Source organism: Anomaloglossus baeobatrachus, chromosome 1 (assembly GCF_048569485.1).
Source record: "Anomaloglossus baeobatrachus isolate aAnoBae1 chromosome 1, aAnoBae1.hap1, whole genome shotgun sequence".
Lineage (NCBI taxonomy): Eukaryota > Metazoa > Chordata > Amphibia > Anura > Aromobatidae > Anomaloglossus > Anomaloglossus baeobatrachus.
The window spans coordinates 140325316-140350742 of NC_134353.1; the positions used below are offsets into that span (position 1 = coordinate 140325316).

At 44.9% G+C, this 25427-nt stretch overlaps 1 protein-coding gene across 3 annotated transcripts in view; it reads left to right on the plus strand.

Moving 5' to 3' along the window:
• The window catches only part of MICU3 (mitochondrial calcium uptake family member 3), a 258476-nt gene that overhangs the window by 76640 nt on the left and 156409 nt on the right, over nt 1–25427 (plus strand). For all 3 annotated transcript variants that reach the window (XM_075347080.1, XM_075347078.1, XM_075347079.1), the window contains exon 4: nt 7317–7395. In XM_075347080.1, the coding sequence (XP_075203195.1) occupies nt 7317–7395 (79 nt within the window). The remainder of the gene's footprint in view (nt 1–7316; nt 7396–25427) is intronic.

A 25427-nucleotide genomic window follows, 5' to 3' on the forward strand; every position in this document is an offset into this window, starting at 1 on the left:
TCACTGCCTCCATTTACTAGAGGAATGGACTGACAAATTGGAAAGAGGTGATGATGGGATTTGAGCCTTCTATCTACAGCACATCTGTCCTCAGTCCTGTAAATCAATAGGAAGAGTGATTTCTGCAGGGCAGAGAAGAAAGACGTGTACAGAAGACGTTTTTCTGATGTTTCTAGACTGTAATATTTGTTTGCCGTCAATAGGAAATAACAGACCCGGATTATACTGCAGGCCAGGCAATATTGGAGAAAATGTTTTCTTTCCCTCCTAAAAATAGATGTATAATTGTTAAATTCTCTGTACAGCTGCTCTTGCTTATATTTATATCTGGGAAAACTGTGTGGGAACCAGTATGACTGCCATAACTGGTCCTGTCTAGTGTTCCTACCGTGTAATGAGAAAATCTGTTTAGTTCGGCCTCATTTAGACATCCATGTTTCATGTAGGTTTTCTCTTCGTGTTTTTCACAGATAGAACATATACAAATGTTTTCTTAAAGACTGAGGCCCCTATTCATCAAGACTGGCAATTTTCTCGCTCCTGATTCAGGATGTGGTACACACTTAAGGCCCTGTCACACACAGAGATAAATCTTTGGCAGATCTGTGGTTGCAGTGAAATTGTGGACAATCAGTGCCAGGTTTGTGGCTGTGTACAAATTGAACAATAATTCCATGATTTCACTGCAACCACAGATCTGCCAAAGATTTATCTCTGTGTGTGATGGGGCCTTTACGCTAGGTTCACATTTCCATCAATTTGTATCAGTCACAATCCGCGGCTCTGGTAAACAACAGAATCCGTTTGGCGGATTCCGTTATTCCCATATACTTGTATGAGCGGCAAATTGTAACTGATGACGCTGCGTTGCATCCTCCGCCCGACTGATCAGTCGTGGAACGACTGACCGTCGGGCGGCAGCAACGCAGAGTGTAACGTTTTTTGAGCAGCAGAATCCTTAGGATTTCGCTGCGCATGCTCTCTCTCGGCGGCCGAACGATCAGCTGATCACCCGGCAGCCGCCTTCTGTGAGCGATCAGCTGATCGCCCAGCAGCCGCCTTCTGTGAGTGATCAGCTGATCGCACAGCAGCCGCCTTCTGTGAGCGATCAGCTGATCACCCGGCGGCCGCCTTCTGTGAGCGATCAGCTGATCACCCGGCGGCCGGCTTCTGTGAGCGATCAGCTGATCGCTCTCATTAGTCGGCCGCCGGGAGATCATCTGTTCGCTCTCAAAAGCTGGCCGGCTATTGTGATCGATCAGCTGATCGCTCTCTCTTTTACAACGGAGTCAGACAATGAATTCTAATTCTTGTCATCCATTGTACAACGCATCAGTCACAAGCGTCTAGCAACGCATGTGACTGATGCAAAACAACGGAAACGTGAACCTAGCCTTAGGCGGGCTTTGCACGCTGCGACATCGCAGGCCGATGCTGCGATGCCGAGCGCGATAGTCCCCGCCCCCGTCGCAGCAGCGATATCCTTGTGATAGCTGCCGTAGCGAACATTATCGCTACGGCAGCTTCACATGGACTCACCTGTCCTGCGACCGTCGCTCTGGCCGGCGACCCGCCTCCTTGTTAAGGGGGCAGGTCGTGCGGCGTCACTGCGACGTCACACGGCAGGCGGCCAATAGGAGCGGAGGGGCGGAGATGAGCAGGATGTAAACATCCTGCCCAGCTCCTTCCTTCCGCATATCCTACGGAAGCCGCAGTGACGCCGGTAGGAGATGTTCCTCGCTCCTGCGGCTTCACACACAGCGATGTGTGCTGCCACAGGAGCGAGGAACAACATCGGACTGTTGCGTCAGCGTAATTATGGATTATGCCGACGCTGCACCGATGATACGATTACAACGCTTTTGCGCTTGTTAATCGTATCATCGAGCCTTTACACACTACGATGTCGCATGCGATGCCGGAAGTGCGTCATTTTCAATTTGACCCCATCGACATCGCACCTGCGATGTCGTAGTGTGCAAAGCCCGCCTTACTCATGAATCTTGAGCATCTGACAAGTGTGGCAAGCTCCTCCATGACAGAAACCTCCATGCTAGAAAAGATTTCCAACATAAGGAACACCACAGCTTGTCATATATCAAACAAGCGCTGGTGTCACATCCCCACTGCGCTCCTGCCCTGCCCATTTTGGCGTTGTAGGGAAAAGCTGGCGTGGATACACAAATTGCCACAACAACATTTTTGAACAACTTCAAAGCAATTTATACAAGAATTCTGGTGAACTTGCTTTGATGAATAGGGGCCTTAGTTATCTGCAGACACTCCTTTCCCCCGAAAAAAAAAAGATACAAGTCATGGATCAAACTCGCCAATTCAAAGCAATGGGTCCATGAATAAGACAGACAAATGGATGCCATTCAGGTCCTGTCTGTCGCTTACTTTTTAATGGGTAGAAATTTGGGGGTTTTTTGCATATAAGTAAAACAGATGCAGAATTGATGATAAAAGTGGTCACATTGGAGGTAAAAAGAGCAAACAAACAACAACAAAACAGATAGGCAAGGGTCCTGTGAACCTTCTCGTCCAGCTCTGAAAATCTTTTTGCTTAACTCTACTTTGCTGCAGTCATTGAGCAGCTGATGACCCACTTCATTGGGACACGACCACACTTCCTAGGCCACGTTCACACGTTGAGTATTTGGGGAGTTTTTAATATCAGTATTTCTAAGCCAAAACCAGGAGTGGAACAATCATAGGAAAACTAGAATACAAACACGGGCACCACTTCTGTGTTTATCACCCACTCCTGGTTTGGTCTCCAAATACTGATGTAAAAAAACTCACCAAAAATTCAATGTGTGCACATGACTTTAGGACCTTGCAAGGGGCTAAAAAGTTATCTGGAAGTCTTGGTTAATGTAACGGTAATATTACAGATTTTCTATATGGATTTGCATGTGAAATTGACCAGACATGAGTATAGTGGGGTTTTTTTATTTTTACTGGGGCTAACAAGGGGAATGAGAAGGGGTTGTCCAAATACTGGCCAACTCCTTTAAGTATTATGACTTCAGGCTACTGTATTGTAACATGTAATGTTATCCGTTCCAGCTAATCAAACCACCATATAAATTACTGCTTTTTATAAAGTTTATTAAAGCAAGTAAATTATACTGTTCCCGTTATTCAGCCCATGTACTAGGATCAATAGCTCCCTGCACACAGCAAATTGCCCCCACATTCCCCCAAACAGTGTGATCCGCCATAGCCCTCCCACACATTAACACATCATGATGGCACCAGCAGTCACTAAAGAGTATGATCCCCCACTGACCATACACATTATGATGCCCCCACAGACTTACCATACACACAGTATTATGTGTGACAGCCCTGAAGAAGCCCCACACATAGAGTATGATGCCTCTACAACCCCACACAAAATTCTTACCTCATCAATATGATGTCACTACAGCCATTCAGAATTTGATAAATACACAGTTTTACCCAACAAGTACTAAATGAGAATGAGAAAACCCCCACAAATACTACTAACGTTGCCTTGTTTCACGGACTCTCACTGCTCCAGTTAATGCAGCATGTGGATTGAGGTTCTGCTCAGTAGGCACAATCTAGTCATATCAACATGCCTGCTGCACTGAGACGCAGACACACAGGCTGAATTATGGAAAAAGGACAGCTCCCTAATAGTGGCGGGTGAACCCCCCTATGTTCGTGTTCGGCAGACTTGCCCGAACGTTTTGTAACGTTCTTGTTCGGGTTCTGAGATAACGTGAACTTGCATCCAAACACCGAACTTGGACTTTACAGTTATGTGATGGGGCGGGGTCATTATACTTACAGGTCCCGCGACGCGTCCTGCAGACTCTGTCTCCCGGCTGCTTCTGTTTCCGAGTCCAATCATCGCTGTGTCCTCCCGGTAACTACCGCTGACGATAGGACCTTCCGTGACATCATAGCCATGTGACCAGTCACGTGTGAATGTTGTATTATCTCATTGGCTACAGACTACTCACATGACTATGATGTCATGCAAGGTCCTGTTCTGTCAGTGGATAGTGATGGACGAGCATGCTCGCCGGTACTCAGTGCTCGCCCGAGCATCTCAGTACTTAGTAAACTCGGCGAGCTCCGAGTACCAGTGAGATGCTAGGGCACATGCTCGGCTCCCCCTCCCTGCATGTTGGCTCTCTTTATAGAGTCAGCCCACAATCAGGGATTAGCTACCACACATTGTAATGCCACAGCCGGTGAATAGCGTCGTCGGGAATCAGGTGATCAGAGATCACCGTTGCTATAGTAACCCGCTTGTTAGAATACTATGGCAACGGTGGCAGCGGTGACGTCACCGCTTACTAACCCGCAGCCTCTGCTCACTTATTGAGTGATTAGGTAGCACAGGGAGCAGCAGCGTTCTTCCTCCTCCTGTGCTTTGTGATATAGCAGAGCTGCATGGGTTGAAGAAGACAGAAGACCAGGATCGTGGAAGGGGTCAGAAGGAGTAATAAAGATGGAGTCCCTAAGTGTGTCTGTGTATTTATTTCTAATAAAGTATTTTTTTTTCTGTGTGGTGTCTTTTATTTAACCCTTTATTGGAGATTCCTAATGGCCGGGTCAAACTTGGCCTGACATTGAGCATCTCGGGCTTAATACCAGCTGGTAAAACAAAGCTGGCATTATCCCCTTATTAACCAGCGTGCCACCTGCCACCAGGGCCACTGGAAGAGTTGGATACAGTGCCAGAAGATAACACTTCTATGAAAGCGCCATTTTCTGGGGCGGCTGCGGACTGCAATTCGCAGTAGGGGGCCCAGAAAGCTTGGGTCACCCTGTGTTGCGGATTCCAATTTCGAGCTGCCTAGTTGTACCTGGCTGGACACAAAAATTGGGTGAAGCCCACGTCGTTTTTTTTTTTTGGTTTTTTTTTAATTATTTCATGAAATATAAAAAAAAAGGGCTTCCCTATATTTTTTGTTCCCAGCCGGGTACAAATAAGTAGCTGGGGGTTGGAAGCCCATACCTGCCTGCTGTACCTGGCTAGCATACAAAAATATGGCAAAGCTTTCCTGGATTTTCCAATGCCAGTGAAGGTAACACCAAGTAGTTGGGGTTAGTAAGCCAATTGCAGCTTGGATTACCCTTAGCTAGCAATAGAAAATGCATCGGGAGCCCACACTTTTTTTATTTTTTTAATTTTTTTAAATAACTAAAAAAAAATCAGCTTCCCTGTATTTTGATTGCCAGCCAAGGTAAAGCCAGGCAGCTGGGGGTGGCAGCCCCTAGCCATCTGCTTTATGTGCGCTTAGAATCAAAAATACGGCATTTTTTTTTAAATTATTTATTTTATAAATAACTATATATTTTGTGTGTGTGTGTTTGTATGTGTACATACATATACACACACAGCTCTGGCAATAATTCAGAGACAACTGCAAAATTGTCAGTTTTTCTGATTTTTCTCTTTATAAGTATATTTTTGAGTAAAATGTAAATTGTTCTTTTTATTCTATAAACTACTGACAACATGTCTCCGAATTTTCAAGCAATACATTTTGTATTTATTTTCTAAAAGTAGTACTTTATAGAATAAAACAACAGTTTACATTTTACTCAAAAATATACTTAGCAAGAGAAGAATTAGAAAAACTGAACATTTTGCAGTGGTGTCTTAATTTTTGCCAGAGCTATATATATGTGTACAGTATATATAAGTATACAGCCAGTCAGGTAACACCAGACAGCTGGGGGCTGGGATTCTCGGCAGCCCACAGCCACCCCTCGAAATGGCGCATTGTTTCTTAGTGCCATTTCCAGGAGCTTTATCTGGCTCGTCCATCGGACCTGGAGCCGGGTAGCACGCTGGGTAATAAAGGGGTTAATACAAGCTTTATATTCTTAGATGGTACTAAGCCTGAAATTCATGGGGTCACGCCAAATTAGACATGGCCACCATAAATTTCTAGTAGACAGTAAAAAAAAAACACAACACAGAAATTTTTTTTTATTAGAAATAAAACAAAAAAAACATTTAGAAACTCCATCTTTATTATAAAAACAATCCTTAGTCCAATGTAATCCACAAGGACAGCAATATCAGCTTCCTCACTCTGTAAAGATACAGTCTATACAAAGTGAGAAGCAGAGAGCACTGTCAGCTGTGCTACATCACTCTGTGCAGAGCGAGAAACAGGCTGACAATGAGGGTATGACTCGTGCAGTCTCGCATTGGCATCACTGCCTGATGCTCTCAGGACAGGAGCGCATCAGCTGCATGGAAACACATGCAGATGACCCACTCTTGTCGGGAGATTGGGCCGTGATGCGATGCAACACTCGCACAGTGACAATAAAAGTTACAAAGTAACAGGACCTTTGTTGACGTCATAGTCTTGTGACCAGTCTGTAGGCAATGAGGTAACACAACATTGACACGTGACTGGTCTCATGGCTATTACGTCACGGAAGGTCCTTTTAGTCACTGGTGGTTACCGAGCAGCACAGCAATGATCGGATGCAGAAGCGTCGGGAGACAGGACGTCTGCAGGACACGTTGCGGGACCTGTAAGTATGATCATAATGTTTTTTAATAATTTGCTTTTTTTACAGACCCTGGACCTGAACTGGACTCGAACTGTAACACTAGCTTCCCAGAAAAGCTTGTGATTGGGATCGTGTGCACGAATACCATGTGTTCGGTACGGACTCCGAACTTTACAGTTCGGGTTCGCCCATCCCTGCTCCCTAATCCACCATTGTTCAAATCTAGACGGCAGGTGGGATTGTGGTGCCATTTAGCCATGGACTCCCCCCAACTCATGGGCCTTGGTTGTAAGCTGACCAGGAACCTCTAAAGGGCTGGATTTTGCCGGCGGGCTGCAGTTTGCTTAGATCTGCAGTAAGGACATTCTTAGGCCGGGGTCACACTTGCGTGTGACTCGTGCGAGAATCGGATCTCACTGCCCGAACCGGCTGGTTTCTCTTCTGCCAGGAGCGGCTCCGCTGTATGTATTTCTACGATGCTGACCCGCTCCTGTCAGGAGAGCCGCGGCCGTTCCGGGCAGTGGGATCCGATACTCGCACAAGTCACACGCAAGTGTGACCCCGACCTTATTCTGTATTGCTCCTTACCAGCTTCTATGAAAAAAGTAATAAAATGAAATGCAAACATCAGTAGATTATAATGTGAAGTCCAGAATTGCCATATATGCAGATATTTATTCTGTGCAAACTGTACGTTGTTGGAGCAAAACTGAATAAATCCGTCAATAAGTAATAATAGATAAGCTGCTTCTGAGGGTCTTTGTAAATAACAGTGCAATCCGTCTGTATTTCAGGACCTGAATCAGCTGCTGTTGGATACACCTCCAGTATGGAAGGGCTCATCCAGGTTTTTTAGAACTCTTGGAGAAAAGGGTAAGTTCACATAAATGTAAGACTTTTTATACGTCTGTTTTCATGTATGCATACCTCCCAACTTTCCAAGTTGTAAAACAGGTACAGATTATGCATTGTGCTGTTCGTGTCTAAATTTTAAGCCATGCTCTTAACCACAGCCCTAGCCACATCATGGCCTGATAAAGAAAATGGTATGAAGTTTATAAATGAATACTGTAAAACCAAGCCCCCCCAAAACATGTCGGAATTACATTTTTTTTCAGCATTTCATCCTACTTGGATTTTTATTTCCCATTTTCAGAACATCACATGGAAATTGGATGGTGTCATTCAAAACTATGACTTGTCCAGTATAAAAACATGCCCTCATATGTCAATGGAATTAATAAAAGTTCTAAGTTTTTAAAGAAGGGTAGGGAGACATGCAAATCATAAAAAAGAAAATTGGTTGCAGAGGCGCCAGGTTATAAGGGTTGCCCAAGCTTGGGTCAAAAGTCTGCAGGCACATTATGTGACTGCAGACTGCTGAATTTTACAGTAATCATGCTGTCATGTTTCCCCTGTATTGCCAATGCAAATAGGTGGTTATGTGACTACATGTATGCAATTTGCATACTAGCAGTCACAAACCAACCAGACTCATCCAAATTCTCTCAATGAGTAATGACACAGGGAAAAAGTGCTGAACATGCTTACTGAAATTCATTTAATAGTTTGTGCAAAAGGCTTTGTTGGTGATGTTGCTTCAAGACACCTCCTGCATGGAGAAACCAGTTAAATGCATTGCTCAGGTGTGATTTTGGTCCATCCTTTCACAAAAATACTCTTCAACTCCTGAAGGTTCTGTTTCCAATTTTCTATGGAATTTATGATTCGCTGGGGCTTTCTAGCAGCTTTATTTTCTATCTCTGAATCCAATTGAGAGTTTCCTTGGCTGTGTGTGTCTGGCTTAAAACTTGCAGAATGTCAGGACTATAGTGGGCTTTACACGCTGCGATCTCGTTAGCGAGATCGCAAGCGATGGTACCCGCCCCCCTCGCTTACCCCCGTCACACGGACATACCTGTCCTGCGACGACGCTCTGGCTGGCGACCCACCTCCTTCCTAAGGGGGCGGGTTGTGCGGCGTCACAGCGACGGCAGGCGGCCAATAGAAGCGGAGGGGCGGAGATGAGCGGGACGTAACATCCCGCCCGTCTCCTTCCTTCCGCATAGCCGGTGGAGGCAGATAAGGAGATGTTTGTCGCTTCTGCGGTGTCACACATAGCGTCGTGTGCTGCCGCAGGAACGAGGAACAACATCGCTAATGAGAGGTAAACGATTTTTTGTTTTAGGACGACCTCTCCGCGGCAAACAATTTTTGTCGCTTTTGCGATCGTTTTAGGTTGCACAGAAGTGTTACATGCTACGATATCGTTAATGACCCCGGATGTGCGTCACAAATAACGTGACCCCAACGATAAAACATTAACGATATCGTAGCGTGTAAAGCCCGCTTATGTGTGATGCTGTTCACACAGCAGAGTTAGGCACTCCACACAATGCTGCTTTTGAGTTGCGCACACAGGCTCAAGCGTCGACCAACTATGCTCTTGTTAGTAATCGGGCTTGCAGGAGTTAATTTTTGCTAGCCTGTGGATTACTGCTTGAGTACCATTTTGCAGGAGACCTATCACAGTTGCCTCCACCCTTTTTAAGATTAGAGCTTGTTCTCCCATGCCGATGATAGCTTTAGGCGATCGCGGTCCTTGTGCTTTGCTATCCTGCTGCTGGTGAACTTCTGTGTGTTGTGGAAATACTTTTATTGTCTGATTATTTCCTCCCTTCCTTTAGTTTCCTCCTGATCACATATTGTCTATACCTCTGTGAGTTTGAATTTTTGTTTTCCCTCCGTCTGTTTATTTGTGTGGAATTAACCACTCTTGTCCCAGCCTCTCCTGAATGGAGGGAGGGGAGCCACTAGACCAGGGTTGTTCAGGAGCTAGTGTAAGGAAGGCGGCCCAAACTTCGTCACCTTCAGACATACCCTTGGATTCAGGGTCAGCTAGGCTTTCCATAGCTTGAGACACAGTTTAGGCTCCCCTATTCCTAGTTATCCTGTCACACTCTGTGACAGTGTGTTTGGGATCATTATCTTTGCAAAATGTCTAGCCTCATGTCATATTCATCATCCCGATAGCTGGCGGCAGATTTTTGTCAAGAATGTTGTGGTAAATTTGTGCATTCATCCTTCATTCAATTTTATGAAGTTTGTCTGTGCCATACTCTGAAAAACAGGCCCAGACCATGATGTTCCTAACTTTACTGTTAGTATGTTAGTAGTTAGTTAGTAGTTAGTTAGACACTACTGTTCGTAGTGTCTAAGTGTTGTGCAAATTTTAAATGCACTTTTTAGTCAACAATGTAGTCTTGCGTAGTGATTGTGTGTGATACTTATATATGTTCTGAGGATTTCGATAGCGTAGGGCAATGACAATCAGAGACGAGTTCTTGGTACAAGATGTTTTATAATATGTAACCACGGTAGATACACAACGGAAAACACGGCGGTACAAATACACACAATACCTTCCCGAAACGGAGCGAAGGGAATTCCCGGGGCCACGCACCGGACTCCCCCAGGGAGACCACCAGAGCGAACCCCTATACAGGGACTGTCCGGCAATCACCCCGGAAGGCCTAAATGCGCAGCAGCCGGGACACAAGGGGCAAGCGGTAAAAGTCCAGGAGTGTCCGTACGGGATGAATGTCCAGAGTGGTTACGAACCAGAGAGAACCGGGCAGAGTGCTGACCGAAGATGGCAGACGGAATCCGGGCACAGCTTGAGAAACCGGGTAAGGTCCAGAGTCGGTCGGTCGGTAGTCTTTAGGAGGATCCAAAGGCAAACAGGATTAGCAGCAGCAAAGCAGGAGCACACAGCAAGCAGTATACTCAGGTACTGGACTAGGCTTAGAGGCGGCCTTTTAAGCAGCTGGACAGGAAGTAGGGCAACAGAACAGTAAACTCCATGTTAACCGAGGGCAAGCTCATTCAAAAGAGAACTGGAAAACCTGGAAACCTGACATTGTGTATGCAGGCCATGGTGATTGAATGTATTTCTTATTGTTTTCTTTAAAACAATTGTACCTGCTGATTCCAGATATTTCTAAAGCTCTCCAGAGGTGGTTCTTGGCTTTTTAACTCTTCTGATAATTGTTTTCACTCCTCTGTCTGAAATTTTGTGGGGAGCACCTGGCCGAGACCGGTATATAGTGAAATTGTTTTTTCAATTTCTGGATTATGGCCACAACAGTGCTCACTGGAACTTTCAATAGTTTAGAAATTCTTCTGTAACTTGTATGTTTTGTAACAATAATGTTGCAAAAGCCTCGAGACAGCTCACTAGTTTTACCCATCAAGACATGTTTCTTGTGTGCGCCCCTTGGTTATCTTACACCTTTTTATAGGCCATCAGTTGAACCAGCTAACATTATTTTTTAATAGGTGGCAGAATTTCTTCCTAATTACTGATAGATTTCATCTGGTGTCATGACTTTCCATAGCTTTTTGCACCTCTCCATCTTCATGTGTTCAATACTTTTTCCCTGTGTCATTTTTCATTATTACACCTAATTTATGGACATCTTTGCTTTGTTTGCCTGTGTGGGTTGGATGGGTTCTTACCAACATCTGGTGAAAAATTCATGTCAATAGCACCTTAGAAATATATTAACTTAGGAAATTGGTGACGTGTTCAATACTTATTTACAGTTATGGCCAAAAGTGTTGAGACCATTGAAATTATTCCAGAAAATGAACTATTTCTCACGAGAAATTATTGCAATTACACTTGTTTTGTTATATACATTTTTATTTCCTTTCTGTGGATTGGAACAGCACAAATAAAAGTAAATTGGACATAATTTCACACAAAAGCCCAAAAATAGGCCTGAAAATTTGGTACCTTTCCAAATTGTTGGTAAACAACTCTGCTTCAAGCATGTGATGCTCGTTGAAATTCACCTGTGGTAAGTAACAGATGTGGGCAAGATATATACTTAATAACTATGATACAGTGATTTAAATAAATACTGTGTACATAATATGAAATATTTATATAGATTTATATATGATTGATTCTAAATTATATATATATATATATATATATATATATATATATATATATATATATATATATGTGTGTATATATGTGTATATATATACACATACACACATATACACACACACACACACACACACACACACACACGCAGTACAGACCAAAAGTTTGGACACACTTTCTCATTCAAAGAGTTTTCTTTATTTTCATGACTCCAAAGGCTGCTTTATACCTTACAATTTATCGCACCCGCCTCCATCGTTTGTGCGACACGGGCAATTTCTTCCCCATGTCGCACAATGTTGTAACCCCCGTCACACGTACTTACCTTCCAAACGACCTCGCTGTGGGCGGCAAACATCCTCTTCCTGAAGGGGGAGGGACGTTCGGCGTCATAGCGACGTCACACAGCCGCCGGCCAATAGAAGCGGAGGGGCAGAGATGAGCAGGACGTAAACATCCCGCCCACCTCCTTCCTTCCGCATTGTCGGCGGGAGCCGTGGGACGCAGGTAAGCTGTGTTCATCGTTCCCGGGGTGTCACACGGAGCGATGTGTGCTACCTCGGGAATATAGAACAACCTGACGTTCAATATTTTGAAAATGAGCGACGTCTCAACGATGAACAAGAAGGTGAGTATTTCTGCTCGTTCATAGCTGTCACACTCTACGACATAACTAACGATGCCGGATGTGCGTCACTTACAACGTGACCCCGCCGACATATCGTAGCGTGTAAAGCCCGCTTGAAAATTGTAGATTCACATTGAAGACATCAAAACTATGAATGAAAACATGTGGAATGAAATACTTAAAAAAGTGTGAAAAAACTGAAATTATGTCTTATATTCTAGGTTCTTCAAAGTAGCCACCTTTTGCTTTGATTACTGCTTTGCACACTCTTGGCATTGTCTTGATGAGTTTCAAGAGGTAGAAAACCATTTCCGGTGACTAACAGTCTTGAAGGAGTTCCCAGAGATGCTTAGCACTTGTTGGCCCTTTTGCCTTCACTCTGCTATCCAGCTCACCCCAAACCATCTCGATTGGGTTTAGGTCTGGTGACTGTGGAGGCCAGGTCATCTGGCGTAGCACCCCATCACTCTCCTTCTTAGTCAAATAGCCCTTACACAGCCTGGAGGTGTGTTTGGGGTCATTGTCCTGTTGAAAAATAAATGATGGTCCAACTAAACGCAAACCGGATGGAATAGCATGCCGCTGCAAGATGCTGTGGCAGCCATGCTGGTTCAGTATGCCTTCAATTTTGAATAAATCCCCAACAGTGTCACCAACAAAGTACCCCAACACCATCACACCTCCTCCTCCATGCTTCATGGTGGGAACCAGGCATGTAGAGTCCATCCGTTCACCTTTTCTACAAAGACACGGTGGTTGGATCCAAAGGTCTCCAATTTGGACTTATCAGACCAAAGCACAGATTTCCACTGGTCTAATGTACATTTCTGGTGTTCTTTAGCCCAAACAAGTCTCTTCTGCTTGTTGCCTGTCCTTAGCAGTGGTTTCCTAGCAGCTATTTTACCATGAAGGCCTGCTGCACAAAGTCTCCTCTTAATAGTTGTTCTAGAGATGAGAAGGTGTGTCCAAACTTTTGGTCTGTACTGTGTGTGTAATAAATATATATATATATATATATATATATATATATATATATATATATATATATATGTATATAATACATTTATTATCTATTACATAGAGATGGACTGATATATAAAGCTATTTCTATTGTAGCTGCAACCTAGGACACCCATTGGACTAAACCCAAGGATGGCGGAAGATTTTATAAAGTTAGTTGTGGGGTTCACAGGGGGAGTCAGGGTACAAGATGCACCTTTATATAATGCAGCATGGGTGCTGCTTAAGGTGCTAGCTTTGGTTTAGAACTCAAAAATCTGGTGACAGGTTGCCTTTGAAAGAATAATAAGGAGAAGCAGTGATAATCATAAAGAGGTTTTCTCATGTTGCTGAGTATGAGTGCAGCCATAGAACTACAGGGCAGCAGACGTTTGCGTGATAATCTATAAAATCACATTCACCGTGCATTGACAATTATTCCTAGTGCAAAAGAAATTCAAAAGTGACCTATGGTCCCTGAGAGATCCTGGTTGTCTTCCCACATGGAACAGTTGGGCTGGGGTTGCATTGCCCTGTAAGGCTGCTTTCACACTACGTTTTTTTAACATGCGTCATGAACATTTTTTTTAACGCAAAAACGGATCCAGTGCAAATGTGTTTTCATTTCAATGCATTTGCAATGGACTCGCGTCAACATGCGTTTGCGTGCGTTATAGTGAGGATCCAGCGACTTTCAGTTTTTCAACTTTTTTCAAAAACGCTACTTGTAGCGTTTTTGAGCTGCGTCCAAATACTGTTTTTCACTGGATCCTGACTATACTGCACGCAAACGCATGTGAACGCTGGCATGCTGATAGACAGGATCCTGCTTGCTCTACTGAGCATGCCCAGAAACCAGCCTGGCGTGATCAGTCTTTCTCTCCCCCTCCCTCTCTCCCCCTCCCTCACTCCCACTCTCTCTCTCTCTCCCCCCGCCTGAGAGCGGCGGACGCTCGTAACCAAGGTAAATATCGTGTAACCAAGCAAAGCGCTTCGCTTAGTTACCCGATGTTTATCTTGGTTACGTGTGCAGGGAGCAGGGAGCCTGGCTTCTAGCAGCTGCAGATGCTCGTAACCAAGGTAAATATTGGGTATCCAAGCAAAGCACTTCGCTTAGTTACCCAATGTGTACCTTCGTTATGTGTGCAGGGAGCAGGCAGCCCGGCTTCTAGCAGCTGCGGACGCTCGTAACCAAGGTAAATATCGGGTATCCAAGCATAGCACTTCGCTTAGTTACCCGATGTTTACCTTGGTTACCAGCGTCCGCAGCTGTCAGATGCCGGCTCCCAGTCTATCACGTTCAGTTCCCCTCACGCCCGATCACATGACTTCAATGCCTGTCCATAAACTTCAAGAGACAGTATCCTGCAAAATAACACATGCGTTTGCATGCGTTTTTCTTTGTAAAAACAGGATCCACTTTTACAGCAAAAAAAGTTCATGACGCATGTTAAAAAAACGTAGTGTGAAAGCAGCCTAATTCTGACCCAATGTAAACTAATTTAATGGAGCTGATCGAGAAGGAGATCTTTCCTTGTACACATCTGTCGCATTTCATGCTTTAATAACAGCAGTACCAAGCGTGTTGTAGACATACCAGCATAAACCTCGCTGGCCTTTGAAGTCCTGCTTGTCGGCCCGGGCGTTTAAAGTGCCGCTCTGTTTTCATAACAGTGAATTATCTACAAGAGAGGAATGGGTAGAATACCTGTTATTATAGGATACAGTATTGTGTCATTTTATCCCCTTACACACCCATAAATATGGCAGCTCTGACATGAATGGTCTCTGATAGCCATCCCTTCATCATGATCTCCAGATGTGCTCACAATCACTGCTGTTTCTAATCTGTCACTTACTGGCTCTCCGGTAAGAACCTTACATTTACTTCCAGTCAAACACCTGAGACGATCCTTCTTTATTTTCGTGCCAGAAAACGTGTTATTGCTTCTTTTGTTATTTTAGGTTGTTTCTATTGATTGGGCTGTAAACCTCGCTGAACATTTGGGATCAGGACTCCGAGATTGTTGGTTTTTGCTTTTCTTCAGGAGGGATATTATGATGCGGCACGAGGCTTGTCCACACTGGCCTATATGGAAATAGTTTACATTTATCTCTTATATTTCAGCAATGCTGCTGTTAGGCATGTAATATATAGGCATTTCGGAGGCACATCATCAGTGTATTATTGTTATAGGAATAATTGTGCACAGACATTTTTATGCCTGGATTTGGTAAAGAACTTTAGCTGTCTAGGAACTACGCTTTCCTATGACTTTATATGTTTGTATTCCCCCATATGTCTCCATAATACAAGGCCATATGGAGTCATGCACTACACAGCGGCACATGAAGGGTCTACAGCTGAGCAGCGCTGATACGGCCACCATGAACTACCTCACAGGTTTTGAGAATGAAGCCTTACAGGTAGATTAAAAGTATTTACCCCTAAAATGACGAAAAAAGGGAGTTTGTAAAAAAAAATATTCTCTGGGTGGAAATATCACTTAACAATACACTGATGTATATGTCACACTAGGTACGGGGAAGTACCAAGCACACAAGGGAAGGGAAACCCTGTGTCTAGGGAGAGGGAAGATGGTGACCCCTGACCGAACTTACTGCTGGTGCCTCACCACCCTAGATAGGTTCTGCACCTATGTGCCGACCTGGATACCTGACCCTAGATATCCTTAATGCTGGGCCCTAAATAGGGAACAGATGGGATGGGCTCTTTGTCAACCCCACTTAACACTACAGTAGAGAAAACACAAGTGGGACACACAGGGGGGAAAGCATGAGCTACTTATCATTAGATGACTCAGGTAGGAGTGCAGCAAAGCTTTCAGCAACAAAACCACAGAGGAGTACAAGCCTGCAACCTCGGCTTGAAGGAACTAAAAATATCACCAGCACAGTCCAATGGAAGGAAGGGATGTGTAAACACCAAGGGAATACTGACAATCAGCAGCTGGGGGGGAAGTCAAGCTTCTGCTGTGTCCAAAAGGGAGAGAAATTAATACAGCAGGAAAGCTATCTATACCAATGAATACTGACTGCAGGAACAATGGAAAGTCAGGGAGCATTCTGTGCAGCCAAACACTGTGACCTTTGATTGCTAGAAACCACATGACTGTCTGTCATACGTGACTCACCTATGACATTATGACTATGATGAGTTAGGTTTAAGATGAAATCTCAGTAACAGCCCCAGTTGACCCCTTTAGCAGAGTTGTCTAGTACTATGATACAATTATGTATATGATGCAATTCTGGATCTATGGTGGACATAGTGGACATGTTTTCCCAACCTACAACAGGTTCCAAGACTTTAGTAGTAAGTACCTGAGTTCTTGGTTGAGCTCCGTACACTGTTGTAAGGTGTGGATGTCTGAACGGCTGCTTTGTCTAATGTGCTTTCTGTTACTTATGACCTATATGTCAGAGGCCACACAAGCAAAGACGCCTAAATGTAAAAGAAGTATTTCTATCTGACAAAGTGATGGTACATTGCGAGGATACTCCATCACTGTATGGTTGGCATTGGTGCAGGTGGTTTACTCTGCACTACATGGCTTCTGACCCTAAACATAGCACACCACTGAAGGGTACCACAGACTCACCCTTCATTATTTACATTTAATGAATAGACTCAGTACCATTGTGAAGCTTGTGCCATCTTTGAGAGGCTGTAACTGCCATGCTGAGTTGCCTTAAAACACCACTACAGGGTTTACTTTTTTTATTGCACCACTGGAGTGGTGAATTAGATCTACGTCCCCTGCATCCTGTGTTATACTCACCTTCCGGAAGCTTCATCTTCTATCGCCACTGCTCCACTCAGTCTCCTGTGATTTGTGGCAGCTCTAGGGTTTCATGGAGCGCGCCGCAGGTTTCAACTCAATATAAGTCTATGAGAGACTTGTTCTTGCTCTCATAGACTTGCATTGCTTGTGACGTAACTTTTGATTTCCAGTCAGTCTGAAGATACAGTCATAAGACGGCGCTGCAGGACTGAATTGGCGCCTGAAAAGTATGAAAACACCGGAGGGTGAGTATAATATTGGGGACAGGGGGCTTGCAATATTAAAGTGCCACACCCGCAGCAATGGAAAAAAATAACACTGGAGTGGTGCTTTAAGTAAAATGTGTTCCAGGTAAAAACTAGGCATACCTGTGTCAGTAACTGCCCTATCCTTGATTCAGGTACCATGTTTGGGGTTAAGCCCATAAGCCCTGAACTGTCCTGCTTACCATGTCCAACCTTTTGGACCCTCAAAATCAAAGAATGAAGGGCCCACAGCTGATCACAAATTGCATATCCAAATCACTATGCCATAAATTTGTCATATACTTAGAAATTTTGTGTTGCATAACTTCTGTCCTATCAAATAACCTGATTACCAGATCTGTTAATCTGTAAACTCCTGAATTAGGTTTTGAGAGATTAAGGCCCTGTGCGCATTTGCCGTTTTTTGCCGCGGATTTACTGCGGATTTGCTGCATGTTTCGCTGCATGTTATGTTCATAACATCTCTGCAGTGATTCACCAGCAAATACTGTGGGGAAAAAAAATGCTGTGCGCACTATGCGGATTTTCACAGCTGCATGTTTTGCTGCGGGATTACCACAGCAAAAACAATTGCATGTCATTTCTTTTCCGCACGTCACTGCAGGATTTCACTCCATTGACTCCAATGTAATCGTGAAATCCCGCAGGGAATAACGCAGGCAGCAAATTCTGTGCGGTTCATTGCGTTTTCCTGCGTTATTCACTCCGGTATTTTGCGGATTACCTGCGGTAATGCTCATCGCTGCCTGCGGTTTGTAGGGAAGTGATGTCATTATGACAGGAAGAGGAAGCGGAGCAGAGAGTAAACACACACACACATCACAGACACAGAACACACACACATCACACTCACACACAGAGACACACATATACAATACACATACAAATCAAACGTACATATAAAAATAAAAAAAACAAAAAACGCGGGCTCCGCCATATTTTTACCGTCCAGCTGAGGTAAACACACAGCGGCGGCCCGGTATTCTCAGGCTGGGGAGGGCGAGGGCCAGGGTTAATGCCTCCCCCCCCCCCCTCCCGCAGCCGAGAATATCAGCCCGCAGCTGCCCCGGGACTGTCGCATCCATTATGCGACAGTCCCGGAGTGTCCCTGGCTCTTCCAGATTGCCGTGATGCAGTGGCAATCAGGGTGATAGTGAGTTAAATGGCAGCGGATTACTGCCATTTAAGTCCAGGCATATTCATGGCAGCGTCTATGAGACAGCTTTCATGTTTAACCCGTAAGTAAAGTAAATAAACACACACCAAAAAATCCTTTATTTTAAATAAAACACAAAAAAGCCCCCTCTTTTACTATTTTATTACACCCCCCAACACACAGCTCCGGCGTAATCCACACAGGTCCCACGACGCTTGCATCCAGCCGCAACTGACACACACTCAATGCAGCGTCGTAACGAGACTGCAGAGGGAACTACAGGGCATTTCTCACAGTCGGTAATATGAACACATTACCGCTCGTGAGAGCTGCTGTGTCTTCACAGTGACTCTATCTATTGATTGATCTGTCCTCTATCTATTGATTATCTGTCTATCTATCCCTCTATCTATGTATCTCAGAAGGAAATGACCTTTTTTTTCAATGTGCTTTATTGCATTGAATGCATTAAAACACATGTACCAACCCGCAGAAAAAACGCAACAAAACGCATGCGGATTTCGGTGTGTTTTTTTGCGTTTTATTTCTGCGGGTGCGTAAATCTTTCTGAGCCTGCGGAATTTTCTTAAGAAAATTCCATTTTCTAGTGCGCAGAGGGCCTAATGGCCATATTTACTTCTATCCAATGGGAAATTTAGGATGCAGAGGTATGAAACACACACTATAATGGTGAACTGGAGGAGTTAAAATATGTTTTCTGAAATAATCACTGTACTGTATTGGTGAGGGCCAAACCTGTGTTCAGATGATAACTAAAAAGCCAAAAGCTTTGTTTAAGGCCCCCTTCACACGTCCGTATTTCCGGTACGTGTTTGGTCCGTTTCCTCACGTGCCGAAGACACGGGCACACGTAGACCCATTCAAATCAATTTTGCTATGGACTGTGTGTACGTGTGAAGCATACGTGGGCTGTGTGCTCCACACATAGACATGTCCATTTTCTCCATCACAGGTGTCACATGGCCCGCACACGGACCGCACGGATGTGATCCGTGTGACACGCACCGGAGAAAACACACATGTTTGTAAAAAAATCTGTAGTCACCTTCTCCAGCACTGCTGTCTCTGCCGCTGCTGTCACTTGCTTCCAACCCCCGCTCATTATGCTCATTGAATATTCACTCCTCTGCGGGCCGGAAGCAGCAGCAGCAGGGAGTCGGCAGGACCGAAGATCAGCACCACGGACAGCAATGCCAGGGACTGGTGAGCAGAAAGTTCCCGTTCTCCATGTGTTATCACGGATAACACAAGGAGAACACACGTGTGCCATAAACATGGCTCACGGAGGGCAAAACGCACCTCTGACACGTCCGTTAAAAACGTGCGTGATTGTCACGGACATGGAGGTCTAAGATTGACAATGGTTTTTCCATGGCGTGCTGTTCCAGATAAATGGTCACTTATTCTCCGGAGTAGTCTTGTGCTTTGGATTTTCATGCTTTTATTTGGTTAGATTTGTGTGTTAATCTCCATCATCTTTTGTAGATTATCAGTTTCTTTTCTTTTTGACCTTAAATCAGGGGTGGGGAACCTCCGGCCCGCGGGCCGCATGCGGCCCGCCAAGACCTTTTATGCGGCCCCCAGGCAGATTCCCCGCGGTGGCAGTGCTCCTGCCACTGCCGTGATCTTATCGGACGCTGGCCCTTTAAGGCTTCACAGGCGCTGCTAGCGCGCACCAATGAGCTCTTTCTCTGGCAGGTGCCAGCATGCTCAGGACAGACTTTGTGGGCGGGTTTAGTCCCACAGCAGCTTCATCGTTTCCTGCATTGTGCCGCTCGCTCTACACCCCTTCTCCCGTGCAGCGTGCCTCAATCAGTGCTGTAGCTCCCTGCCCCTTCTCCGGTGCAGCTCCACGTGCTGTGTGCTGCCGCTCCCCGGCGCTGTGTGCCGCCTGCTCTCTGCCCCTTCTCCGGTGCAGCTCCACGTGCTGTGTGCTGCCGCTCCCCGGCGCTGTGTGCCGCCCGCTCTCTGCCCCTTTTCCGGTGCAGCGTGCAGCTCCACGTGCTGTGTGCCGCCTGCTCTCTGCCCCTTTTCCGGTGCAGCGTGCAGCTCCACGTGCTGTGTGCCGCCTGCTCTCTGCCCCTTCTCCGGTGCAGCGTGCATCTCCACATGCTGTGTGCTGCCTGCTCTCTGCCCCTTCTCCGGTGCAGCGTGCCCCCTGCAGTGCTGTGTGCAGACTCCCCAGCGATGTGGATCACCCCCACTGTTGAGTTCTCTCCAGTGCTCCTTACCACCCCAAGTGCAGTATACCCCCTAGTGAAGTCTGTGCTCTGCAAGTGCTGTCTGTGCCTCCCAGTCTCCTCCTAGTGATGTCTGTGTGCCCCTTCCCCCCCCTTAGTGATGTCTGTGTTCCCCCCCTTAGTGATGTCTCTGTGCCCCCCCCAGTGTTGTCTCTGTGCCCCCCCTTAGTGTTGTCACTGTGCCCCCCCTTAGTGTTGTCTCTGTGCCCCCCCCATAGTGATGTCCGTGCCCCCCCTAGTGCTCTCTGTGCCGCCCTAGTGATGTGTGTGCCCCACAGCAATGCTTATGCCTCCCTGTGACCTAGTAATGTGTGTTCCCCAGCATCTCCTGTTATGTATATGCTCCCAGCCCCTCCTGTCATAGATATGCCTCAGTGTCTCCTGTGATGTGTATGCCACAACCCCTCCTGTGATATATACAACACACACTGGGGTATATACATCACATTGGAGATGCTGGGGCTGTACATATCACAGGAGGGGCTGAGAACATATACCTCACAGGAGGGGCTGGGGGCATATACCTCGCAGGAGGGGCTGGGGGCATATACCTCACAGGAGGGGCTGGGCGCATATACATCAAAGGAGAGGCTGAAAGCATATACATCACAGGAGGGGGCATATACATGTCCCCAGCCCCTTGTGTGATGTATGTGCCCCCAGTGTCTTCTGTGATGTAGGTGTCTCTTGTGATGTACATACAGCAGACCCAGCGTCTCCTATGTGATGTATATACAGCAGTCCCTGCGTCTCCTATGTGATGTATATGCCAACAGCCCCTTCAGTCATGTATGTGTCTCCTGTGATTTATGTACTCCAGTCCCTGTGTCTGCTGTGTGATGTATATAGTCTACCAATCTTATTATCACAAAGAGTTGCCTGCGCTCCAGACCCTGACAAACCTGGAAAAGAGAGAAGCAACATAAGTATCACCGAACATCACAGCCGCACAAAAGAGAAGCCGCTCCAGCCACCACAATAGGGGTGAGTTAACTAACTGTTTGACCAAATATAGTTGGTTCATTTTCACATTGATAATTTTGTGCGGCCCCCAAAGGTTTGCAGAAATTTCCAAATGGCCCCCGGCAGCAAAAAGGTTCCCCACCCCTGCCTTAAATGGATAAAGTAAAAAAACCTTTTACGTGGACACCAAAGTTGTTTAGACGGTAATCTTAAGCTTTTGTAAGGCCCAAACGTTTTCACCAAAATTAAAGTGCAATTTCCGTTTGCACATCAATTGTATCATATCATAATCCTAAAGATATACAGTATATCACAAAAGTGAGTACACCCCTAACATATTTGTACTTTTTTTATTATATCTTTTCATGGGACAAAACTAAAGATATGACACTTTGACACAATATAAAGTAGTCAGTGTACAGCTTGTATAACCGTGTAAATTTGGTGTCCTCTAAATAACTCAACACACAGCCATTAATGAAACAACAAAGAGCCAGCACCAATGTGCACTAAGGCATCAAATATTCCAAACTGCATTATAAAAATTTTTTTTTTGAGATTTTTGGCAAAAAATTGCAATTTCTTGAGCTGCTTCGCCACGTCACGGCAAATCTCATTTGAAGCAGTCCTACACTAAAATATTTTTATAAAATGTGCCATGCGGCCTCACATATAAATAGCAGAACTGCTCTCAGCAGCACTCACCTGGTCTATTGCAGTCCCGTACCCATGACTGAGTCATGGCTGTGGGCGGGACAGGTCCAAGCAAATGCTGCATGAAGTATATATATAGCCTGTGGACAAAGCCTGATGACCCAATGTGAACAGTCACCAAACGCCAAAATCTATACAGATGGAATACATCCCAAATTGGGGTGCATAGCAAGGTGGAGGTCAACCACCGACCAATTCAACAAAGAAACAACAAAGAGCCAGCACCAATGTGCACTAAGGCATCAAATATTCCAAACTGCATTATAAAAATTTTTTTTTGAGATTTTTGGCAAAAAATTGCAATTTCTTGAGCTGCTTCGCCACGTCACGGCAAATCTCATTTGAAGCAGTCCTACACTAAAATATTTTTATAAAATGTGCCATGCGGCCTCACATATAAATAGCAGAACTGCTCTCAGCAGCACTCACCTGGTCTATTGCAGTCCCGTACCCATGACTGAGTCATGGCTGTGGGCGGGACAGGTCCAAGCAAATGCTGCATGAAGTATATATATAGCCTGTGGACAAAGCCTGATGACCCAATGTGAACAGTCACCAAACGCCAAAATCTATACAGATGGAATACATCCCAAATTGGGGTGCATAGCAAGGTGGAGGTCAACCACCGACCAATTCAACAAAGAAACAACAAAGAGCCAGCACCAATGTGCACTAAGGCATCAAATATTCCAAACTGCATTATAAAAATTTTTTTTTTGAGATTTTTGGCAAAAAATTGCAATTTCTTGAGCTGCTTCGCCACGTCACGGCAAATCTCATTTGAAGCAGTCCTACACTAAAATATTTTTATAAAATGTGCCATGCGGCCTCACATATAAATAGCAGAACTGCTCTCAGCAGCACTCACCTGGTCTATTGCAGTCCCGTACCCATGACTGAGTCATGGCTGTGGGCGGGACAGGTCCAAGCAAATGCTGCATGAAGTATATATATAGCCTGTGGACAAAGCCTGATGACCCAATGTGAACAGTCACCAAACGCCAAAATCTATACAGATGGAATACATCCCAAATTGGGGTGCATAGCAAGGTGGAGGTCAACCACCGACCAATTCAACAAAGAAACAACAAAGAGCCAGCACCAATGTGCACTAAGGCATCAAATATTCCAAACTGCATTATAAAAATTTTTTTTTGAGTTTTTTGGCAAAAAATTGCAATTTCTTGAGCTGCTTCGCCACGTCACGGCAAATCTCATTTGAAGCAGTCCTACACTAAAATATTTTTATAAAATGTGCCATGCGGCCTCACATATAAATAGCAGAACTGCTCTCAGCAGCACTCACCTGGTCTATTGCAGTCCCGTACCCATGACTGAGTCATGGCTGTGGGCGGGACAGGTCCAAGCAAATGCTGCATGAAGTATATATATAGCCTGTGGACAAAGCCTGATGACCCAATGTGAACAGTCACCAAACGCCAAAATCTATACAGATGGAATACATCCCAAATTGGGGTGCATAGCAAGGTGGAGGTCAACCACCGACCAATTCAACAAAGAAACAACAAAGAGCCAGCACCAATGTGCACTAAGGCATCAAATATTCCAAACTGCATTATAAAAATTTTTTTTTGAGATTTTTGGCAAAAAATTGCAATTTCTTGAGCTGCTTCGCCACGTCACGGCAAATCTCATTTGAAGCAGTCCTACACTAAAATATTTTTATAAAATGTGCCATGCGGCCTCACATATAAATAGCAGAACTGCTCTCAGCAGCACTCACCTGGTCTATTGCAGTCCCGTACCCATGACTGAGTCATGGCTGTGGGCGGGACAGGTCCAAGCAAATGCTGCATGAAGTATATATATAGCCTGTGGACAAAGCCTGATGACCCAATGTGAACAGTCACCAAACGCCAAAATCTATACAGATGGAATACATCCCAAATTGGGGTGCATAGCAAGGTGGAGGTCAACCACCGACCAATTCAACAAAGAAACAACAAAGAGCCAGCACCAATGTGCACTAAGGCATCAAATATTCCAAACTGCATTATAAAAATTTATTTTTTTTTGAGATTTTTGGCAAAAAATTGCAATTTCTTGAGCTGCTTCGCCACGTCACGGCAAATCTCATTTGAAGCAGTCCTACACTAAAATATTTTTATAAAATGTGCCATGCGGCCTCACATATAAATAGCAGAACTGCTCTCAGCAGCACTCACCTGGTCTATTGCAGTCCCGTACCCATGACTGAGTCATGGCTGTGGGCGGGACAGGTCCAAGCAAATGCTGCATGAAGTATATATATAGCCTGTGGACAAAGCCTGATGACCCAATGTGAACAGTCACCAAACGCCAAAATCTATACAGATGGAATACATCCCAAATTGGGGTGCATAGCAAGGTGGAGGTCAACCACCGACCAATTCAACAAAGAAACAACAAAGAGCCAGCACCAATGTGCACTAAGGCATCAAATATTCCAAACTGCATTATAAAAATTTTTTTTTTTTTTTTTTAATGTCTGAATCGCTGGCAATGAAAGTGAGTACATCCCTAGGTGAAAATTGGCCAAATTGTTCCCAAAGGGTCAATATTTTTTGTGATCACCATTATTTTCAAGCAAGCACTGTCTTAACTCTCTTGGGCATTGAGTTCACTAGAGCTTTACAGGAGCCACTGGATCCTCTTCCACTCCTCCATGATGTAACGGAACTGGTGGATGTTAGAGACCATGCACTCCTCCACCTTCCATTTGAGAATGCTTCACAGATACTCAATGGGGTTTAGGGCTGGAGACCTTATTGGCCAGTCCAGCACCTTTACTCTGTTTCTTTAGCAAGGCAATGGTCATCTTGGAGGTGTGTTTTGAGTCGTTATCTTGGAATACTGCCCTGCGGCCCAGTTTCTGTAAAGAGGGGATCATGTTCTGTTTCAGTATGTCACAGTACATGTTCGCATTCATGGTTCCCTCAATGAACTGTAGCTCCACAAAGCCAGCAGCACTCATGCAGCCCCAAACTATGACACTCTCACCACCGTGCTTGACTGTAGGCAAGACACATTTGTCTTTGTACTCCTCACCTGGTTGCTGCTACACACTCTGTCACCATCTGAACCAAATTAGTTAATCTTGGTCTGATCAGATCAATAAATTGCAGTAATCCATGCCCTTAGTATGTTTGTCTTCA